This window comes from Gordionus sp. m RMFG-2023, chromosome 2, assembly GCF_954871325.1.
Source record: "Gordionus sp. m RMFG-2023 chromosome 2, tfGorSpeb1-WG-v2, whole genome shotgun sequence".
In the NCBI taxonomy this organism is placed as follows: domain Eukaryota; kingdom Metazoa; phylum Nematomorpha; class Gordioida; order Chordodea; family Parachordodidae; genus Gordionus; species Gordionus sp. m RMFG-2023.
The window spans coordinates 55,863,992-55,872,906 of record NC_088776.1 but is presented as its reverse complement, the minus strand read 5'-3'; the positions used below and the strand labels follow the sequence as shown (position 1 = coordinate 55,872,906).

General features: G+C 26.6%; 2 protein-coding genes and 1 long non-coding RNA gene across 5 annotated transcripts; 1 reads left to right on the top strand and 2 right to left on the bottom strand.

Moving 5' to 3' along the window:
• Positions 1-2,606: 2,606 nt before the first annotated feature.
• LOC135923967 (uncharacterized) lies at positions 2,607-4,319 on the bottom strand. 2 transcript variants are annotated; one of them, XM_065459005.1, is made up of 4 exons: positions 4,241-4,319; positions 3,867-3,969; positions 3,388-3,802; positions 2,607-2,760 (listed from the first exon to the last, which is right to left on the bottom strand). In XM_065459005.1, the coding sequence occupies exons 2-4, from the start codon at positions 3,923-3,925 to the stop codon at positions 2,749-2,751; spliced, it is 486 nt and encodes a 161-aa protein (XP_065315077.1). In that variant the 5' UTR covers positions 3,926-3,969; positions 4,241-4,319; the 3' UTR covers positions 2,607-2,748. The 2 variants fall into 2 exon arrangements, with proteins under 2 accessions (XP_065315077.1, XP_065315078.1); XM_065459006.1 differs by lacking the exon at positions 4,241-4,319 and having other exon boundaries at positions 3,867-4,004.
• LOC135923968 (uncharacterized) lies at positions 2,776-3,373 on the bottom strand. The gene is made up of 3 exons (XR_010571308.1): positions 3,180-3,373; positions 3,047-3,136; positions 2,776-3,008 (listed from the first exon to the last, which is right to left on the bottom strand). It is a non-coding gene; the product is annotated as an uncharacterized LOC135923968 (long non-coding RNA).
• Positions 4,320-5,066: 747 nt separating the features above from the next.
• LOC135924689 (PSME3-interacting protein-like) lies at positions 5,067-8,601 on the top strand. 2 transcript variants are annotated; one of them, XM_065459788.1, is made up of 7 exons: positions 5,067-5,227; positions 5,298-5,396; positions 5,441-5,562; positions 5,672-5,906; positions 5,953-5,969; positions 8,150-8,294; positions 8,347-8,601. In XM_065459788.1, the coding sequence occupies exons 1-7, from the start codon at positions 5,107-5,109 to the stop codon at positions 8,358-8,360; spliced, it is 753 nt and encodes a 250-aa protein (XP_065315860.1). In that variant the 5' UTR covers positions 5,067-5,106; the 3' UTR covers positions 8,361-8,601. The 2 variants fall into 2 exon arrangements, with proteins under 2 accessions (XP_065315860.1, XP_065315859.1); XM_065459787.1 differs by having other exon boundaries at positions 8,150-8,601.
• Positions 8,602-8,915: the final 314 nt, after the last annotated feature.

Sequence of the window (8,915 nt, the reverse complement as noted above, 5' to 3'; positions counted from 1 at the left end):
CCAAATAAAAATATACTAGAACCCATATTATCTCTGAAGATTATAATGCAAAAGTGTTATAAATATAAGATTCCGTCATTTTACACATTTATTGATTTCAGTAGAGCATTCGATAATGTTAATCATGAAGCGTTGTGGGAAACGCTTGTAGAATGTGGTATTGAAACCCAGATAATTCGTATCTTAAAAAATCACTATTCGAATTTATTCGCTTGTTTCAAAATAAATAATAAAATCTCTCCCTTTTTCAGGATTAAAAAAGGGGTAAAACAAGGCTGTACCCTCTCACCTCTCCTATTTAACATAATCATCAATAAAATAATAAAAGAAGTATTGGGAGCTGCAGATCTAGTAGACATAGGAAAATTTTTTTTGTTAATAGGATAGTATCCTATGCAGATGATATTGTAGTGATTTCGAAAAGCATTGAAGAGACCAAAAATCTACTTTATCTAATGGAGACAGTAAGCTATAGAGTTGGACTTAGGATCAACTTTAACAAAACGGTTATTCTTCCCTCCCCAAATGCGCCTTCAATTCAAGATTTACAGTTGGAGGGAATACAGTGAAAATAGTAGAGAATATAAAATACTTAGGGGTAATCTTGGATAACAAAAGAAGTTGTAAAGAGGAGATGAAGACGAGAATACAGAAAGCTAGAGGTGCTTTCTACAGATATATGAAAATATGGAAAGCTAGCGAAATTTCAGTGTTTACTAGATTGAGAATATTCAACTCGTTGATTGTTCCAATTGCATTATATGGTGGAGATATCTGGGAGGCAAACAAAACAGAGATTAGACGGTTTCAATCTTTTATAAATAATTGTCTTCGTACGATACACGGGATTTTCTATCCAAGAGTAATCTCTAACTCGAATCTTTGGAGGAAGTCTACTCACACACCAGTGAATATTACTCTTAAGAAAAGACGGATTCAGTTATTAGGCCATGTAATAAGAAACTCTGATAATAATTTAGTCCATGATGCCATAACATGGCTGTACTCATATAAAGGTAAACAGTACACAAAATACAAAACATTATGGTACTATAAAACTATAAAAGATATAATGGATCTAAACGTTAACATGAGACAATTCATTAAACTGAACAACAATAAAAGATCCATTAAAAAACTGTTTCGCATCAAGAGAAGTTACCTTCAATAAATACAAAAATACATTCTCATAATGTATGTTACATTATCATCTCCCATTAATCCTATAGTATATTTACCATCGTAATAAATTTCAAAAAATATAAACTCATCATTATCAAACATTTCCAATACCATCATGCATTCAAATCCTCTCATAAGTATATTTTATATTTCCTTACTAAAAATTGTTTAATATAGTAAATATTTTTAATGGTAAATTGTCCTCAACCCACCACAACGTAATTAACTTTCACTGTAGTTATTGGGTATAGGCTCTTTTTTTGTCCCATTCCCTTTTATATAAGCCTATAGAGGTTTAAGTAATATTTTTCGAAATGTTGCGCCTACAAGTAGGTGCGGCTTGCCCACAAACGTGTGGAGGGCTCCTCATATTTTAACTTTTATACCCAAATTTAACTGTTCCAATAAGATGGAAATGAGGAAAACCTAGCGTAGCTCTGTTGCATTTCAACACTAGAGGGCATAAGCGCTATATATCACGTATCACGTATATCATTACAAAATAAATTCTCACCTCAACTGATGATTTTAACAAGTTCTTCAATTCATTTTATTAGTAATCTAAAATATAAGACTCAAGATATACATATTTAAAAAGCCACAATACCACCCTTCATGCAAAATATTCCATACCTCTATCTATTATACCCTCAAAAAATCCACCAAATAATCTCCAATTAACCTTACCACCCAGATTCCTTTAACCAATATGGATCAAATGCCTCAATCATTATTTTTAAATTATCTATACCAATACAAAATAAATTCTCACCTCAACTGATGATTTTAGCAAGTTCTTCAATTCATTTTATTAGTAATTTAAAATATAAGACTCAAGATATACATATATAAAAAGCCACACTACCACCCCTCATTTCCAAGAATATTAGCTTTTATAGTTTTATCAAATTCACTTGATATTTCAATAAAAATCTTGTTACACACATGTTGTTCATTTATAGAATCTTTTAATTAAAAATAATAAATATATTATTTTTATATTTTACATATATAATCTTTTATGATTCCTGTCTTAATAATAAATATCATAGATGCACCTATATTTATTGTAGTAGCTAGTACTTTTAATTTTATATAATATAGTGGCTTATAACTTAAAACAATAATCACTCATAAGTTTATGTAAAAAATAGACCTGTATAGATAAAATTAAATAAAATCTACAAATTTTGTTACTAATAAGAGAAATAGGTGCTGTTAATTTTTTTATTTTGTATTATTAATTTTATTATAAAGGAAGAACTAAAGATAACTCCAAAAGTATATACTATTAAGATTCTCTTCATAGTTGATCATTTGTTATGTTTTGATTATTTCATCTTAATTATAAATGACAAATAAAAAAATATCTTTTATTTTTTTTCAATAAATACATAATGTAATAATATCATTTTTTGCTTGAGTATAAATTATATTATATAAATCATTTATTTAAAGTATATTTAATAAGTATATAATGATATAAATGTATAGGCCTTGAAAAGGAAAAGATATTGCAACAATTCACTTTCATATTATTTTTGAGTACATTTTTGTCATTTTTGATTATATCATCACCTATAAAAAATTAATATAATTAATTAGCATAGATAATATATAAGATCATAATTTTTATAATATGCCTAATATATGGTCATTCCTTATACAATATAATTTTTAAAATATAAAAGAAGATATATATATTATTATATATGATGACTTATTGATTATTAAATTGTATTGCTTTCGTAAGATTCTGTCGCATACCAGTTCTCAATTCCTGGTTTCTTAAGTAAGCAAAATGATAAAATCTAATATTTAAATATCTTTAAAAAAAATAGTATAAAATCTAATAATTGTTTACTTTTGAACAATTAATTTTACAAAAATTTGAAAATGGCTGTACCCAATTTCATGTTCAATGATATGATCAGATCAATAAAGAGATTTGTGCCTATTCAAAAAATATTAAACTCATTTCTTTTAAATATTTGTACCTATTATTTTGGAAAAAATTAATACTTCAATTTTTTTTAAAATATTTTTATGTGTGATTTCATTTTGATAAGTTCTAAATGAACTTTCACATATTCTGCATAGTTTGGACATACTAGTAGAAGGTATCACCAACCCCCCCCCCCCCCCATTATTTTTAATATTTATTAGCATATTATTGATATTATTATCATTATAAGAATCACTAACCATTGCTGTAATGCAAACATCACAACGTAGCTTTTTTTCTTTAATAAGTTGGTGTACAATATATCCCGATATATAAGTTGATACATTATCTAAATATAAAGATAATTTCGGGATATGTGGGTTTGTGTTTCTAAAATAATAAGATGAAGTGGTGGGTATGGGTACTAGATTGGCTATAGGTTTGATAATGTTAACATCATTATGATTATTTTGAAAATTTGAACATAATACGTGTGTATTATCTAAGGAAATGCTATTTCCCGTGATTGTTGGATCTAATTTCGCTATTAATGTAGTGCGAACAGCAGATCGTAGTTGATAAGCTGATGGATTATCATTAAATCCACTCCTGCTACGAATACTACAAAAATATAATTCTAAATGATCTTGTGATGTTTTATACGTTAAAAAGAACCTTAAAAAAATATTATTATATTAAAATTTAATGAATAACTCTTGTTATAAGTTAAATATAATACTTTATTTTAGGATTTTCTCCAATTAATAACTCCTTTCCAATTTCCAGGATACTTGTCATGGAATTGTTTTATTACAATTCTGAACACAGCACACTCCCATTTTCTAAATAAAATAATAAATTATAGTGATATTAGAAGACATGTTTTGTATGTATCCTAAAATGCATTAACATATGATTTATAAGTCCATACTGAATTATGTTAAACTATATTTTAAAAAATTAAAAGGAGGGTTAGTCTTAGAATCATTTTTTTTAGGTATAATCAGCTAATCTTTGTTCATAAAAATTCACTAGACTAAGAAATAATTAAAACAAATTATAATCTTACCATAATATTTGAGAATATAAGAAAAATAATATATAAATGGAAACTTTTCAAAATAAATTATCTTCGTAGACTAGTTTTGGCAATATTATATATGTATTAATATTTCATGCTGACAAATAATGGATATCCAAACTACAAAATGGCGCTACAGCTGATTGCAATGTGATATCATGCATTTAATGAATGAATCGCCAATCTATGTTATATATATCATTGGATATATCCTATAAGAGCTATAGAATTTAAAACATTGATTATGCCTCAAAACAAAAACTACCAGATAAAAAAAGTAAATGAAAAGGGCTTAAAAATATTTTTGATAAATATGTAAATAGCATGTGTAGAAATATATTTTGACCAAATTTGGAACAATTAACCTTAAAAATGAAATAGAAGTTTGTGCCTTTTTATGCCATTTGCCGTATAGCTGCGGCCTCATCCTACTAATATTTGATGAAATAATTTTAAAAAATTTATTATATTTACTAAAAAAATTTAGCAATATTTTACTTTTTTGCTGAATTAAATGTAAAGTTATTTTTGGTGGTTTATTTCAAATTCATATCATAGATCAAATTTAAACTCGATGTATAGTTTGATTATAATTTGCACTTTTAAGGCATAAAAAGTATATAATATTTGAACAAATTAAAAATTTTCATATTTCATGTGGATGGGCAGAGATTTCTCTCACCCTCAACTTATAATAACACTAGTGTAAACTATTATATAAATGAAAGATTACATAATATTTTTTAATTCACAAAATAACATATATTTTCCTACCCTCAACAATTAAAAATAGCATATTATATACATTTCCAAATATAAATCCCTGATCTATCACGTGACAAAAAAACATATGTTAACTCTTTAGAATTCGGCTTTGAAAAAATTCTTTTAAAATCATATGGATAATCCTCAACTTTCTTCACTCAACAAAAGATTTATAACACAAGATGAAATAGAAGAGTTAAAAAGAATAAGACAAGAAGAATGGGATAGGGTTAGAAAGCCCGAGGAGCCTAAAGGTTTAAAAATTGTATCAAATCAAAAATATAAACTATTAAATATCTACTATATTAACACATATTATACTAGAGAGACCAGAAGTGGAATATGACTCAAAATCTTTATTTGAAAGATTAAAGGAACAAAAAGACAAAGAGGATGCTATATATGAAGAAAGGAAAAAATTTAGTATTTTACATTTTTCTAAAAGTACCTCTATTTAAAAAAAATAGAAAATCAGATAAGAGGAATAAATGATGATGAATCTTCATTTTTGGATAATGTATTTGAAAAACAATACAAGAAAGAAAGGGATATTGAACATGAAGAACTTGTTGAACTAGCTCAATTTAGAATATCCTTTTTTGAATTTTAAATATATATATTGATTGACAATAAGAGTGGTAATAGTTTATCTAATCTCCTTAACTCTTGAATTATATAATATTTAAAAAATTTTTTACGAGGATGCCAAAAAATATAGTTTGGAACAATCATTAAAGGTACTTCCCAGCACAAATATCACTCAAGTTTCAAATTCATCTTCAATACTCCAAAATAATACATTGCAAGACAGAATTAGTCTCAAAAATTTGGTCAAATCAGGTATAATCAGAGTAAAACAACCTTCTATTAACAAAGAACACTCAAATATTAAAGATGCTCATAGTCAAAATCTCAATAAAGATTCTGATAAAAGTAAATCTCTAGAGAACAATAGCTTTGTATCTAACCTATTTTTTAGGATCTGATGGGATAGAAGTAGAAAAAAATTTCCAATTTTTTCTTTTTCTAAGATCCAATCCAAAATTTTATTTTAGAATAAAAAATATATATGAATATTTAAACCTGAGATGCACTAATACAATTTTTTTTTACCAAGACCAATATGATAATACATAATTTTCTATTTCCACAAACTATTTATTTATTTTATTAATCTAAGCAATAAAAATGTCTTTCAAAATTAAACTTAATTCAGAAACAAAATTTTAAAAGTAATAAGAAATAGAAGGAAAAAGAAAAACTACAACACCTTCTTTCTTTTAAAATAATGAATTCATATTTAGGAAAAAAATATGATTACAAACAAGGGGTATTGGCCACCTCTATAGTTTAAATTTCAAAAGTATCAAACAATATTCCTGAATATAATTCAATTCCTCATCAAAACAATATACTCAGCAAGGGAGCCAGGAATCTGGTCCCTCCTTTGAAAATATATATTATTGATTTTTCCTTGATAATCTCTCCATTAAATTTGACTGAACAATTGGAAGTACTAATTCTTAAATATGACAATGTTTTCTACATTAGTGTCTGACTTTAAACAGTATAGTAGCCAGCATAAAAGAAAAATTTAATTGGTATCATGCCAGGATGGGAAATATAAAAAAAAACTATATATCTGGCGTTCTCTAATATTTAATGCATGATAATCACAAATTGAAACCGAGTTACAAACAAAATAAAAACTGTGATATCACACTTTGAGCGCAAAGTTAGCCAAGTTTTTGGAAAAAGCTGAAACTTATACCAAACCAAGTACGGCTTTATTAGAAAGGGAAGAGAATTTATCAAAATCAGAATCATGCCAGAATGGAGAATATAGACTTTATAACTACCTGCCTGGTGTTGATATTTAGTGTTTTATCTACTAATTCTTTAATCAATTTTACCAGCCACAAAAAATTGACGGAATTACGAACCAAAAAGCGTGAAGTCATTCAAAGATATGGAAGCATTATCCATGATATTTATGTCAATACTTAGTGTGTATTTCATCTTCTTTTTAAAGCTTCAACCTAGGTAGTTTAAAGAAAAACATTAGCAGCAAAACAAAATAAAGTAGCAAGAAAGGCATCGTATTAGAAGGAAAATTATAGAAACAATGAGCGATATGTAAGGTAGAGACCTGCGGGTTGGGTACGGGCCTAATATTTTAAAATAAAATTCGGGTCGGGTCAGGCCTTGGTTTTTTAAAATATATTTAAATTTTTTATATTGAATTTTTTATGTAAAATAAAAATATTTCATTTTATTTATAGAACTAGTCGCCATATAACATATGTATTTTATTTTGAGTAATTATAAAAATTAATTTCTATAACGGACCGGGCTGTTAAATTTGCTTAAAAAAAATGTAGGATTTGGGCCGGCAAAACCTTTTTTTAAAAATTTCGGGCCGGGTCGGGCTTGAAAAATGTCCGATGCAGATCACTAATGTAAGTCATGATTAGTACATGCTTCAACAATTAGTGTTTTTAATCAATAAATTAAACCTGTTATAAGTGAAATAAAAACCTAAGTCACTTAAATATCTGTCTAAATACATTAAAACATTTCCCCAATTTAAAATATTTTAGAATCTTATGTTTTTTTTATGATCTCTATAGATGTTGCTTGTTCTTTTCAGTTTATTTAATTTATATTTAACAATATAAATTATTATTAAATTTAAAACTATCTAATTTGTTTAACAATATAAATTACATTGTTAAATTTATAAAATAAAAATTTTTTAAAAAATTTGGGGGGTTATGTGTAAACACTCCATTGTCTACGCCGCTGTATATATTTAAAGAAAAGCCAAAAAAATATAAGTCCTGAAGGAAAATAAGAAATTTTGGTGTTATTTTAAAAAATAATATTTATAAAACATTAAGAAAACAAAATAAAATTTTGTCAAAGTCTGATTCAGCTCTAAATTAAATTCTAGCTCCAAGAAAATCTCTATAGTGGTTGGACTTTATATATTTCCAAATACTCCCTGAAGAAAATGTAAATATTTTTTGAAGGATCATCAACATTACATATTTTGGAATACATTTCCCTTAAAATCGGAATTTCAAAATTCTAAAATTGCCCATCCCAATGCCATATATATATATAATTTCCACAAATTATAGTTTTTTCGATATATTTTTTCATTTATACTATAGCCCTTTACAATGAAGTATCCATTTCATCCCAGAAAAGGCCTCATTCTCCTCTTCCCAAACATTCTAATCATGCTGAATAATAAAACTGGCATAGAAAATCAATTACTAGCCACCGATAACGAAGCTATGATCACGAAGGGAACAAGTAAACCAAAAAATAACCATAAAACCAATGCCTTAAACACTATCTTTGCAAGTTACAAAAATGTAGGAGACTTAAATGATATAAGCAGTAGTTCATCGGAAGGAAGCCAAGACGATGAAAATCAACATACATCTGATACAGATGGAGAATAGATTTACAAAAACATGTGCTTATAAATGATGTCACATTGATAGAAATTTATAGAGATCAAAAATATACCGCGTTTCCTAATATTAATATAAATGATATAACTAATATAAATGTTTCAAATCAATGGCGAATATATTTTTTAAAATAAATTTTTGTGAAGGTGTAGGATATGATAAACCTAACTCTTCGATTTACATAAGCATTGGCAATCTTTTAGCAAAATTTGTTGTTTGACTAAAATTTTTATTTATCCATCTCAATGGTACTCTGGAGGTACCACTTATATAGCTATTTTTCTTAAAAGCACATTAACTACTAAGATTATGTCACCTGACTAGTAATATTTGATAATTAAAAGCTTCAAATGTGACCCCCCCCCCCCCACTATCATTCCCGCTTTTTATATACGTAATATATAAATGACCAGCAAATAATAAAATATTACATTTTATTATTAGAAGGAAAAATAAA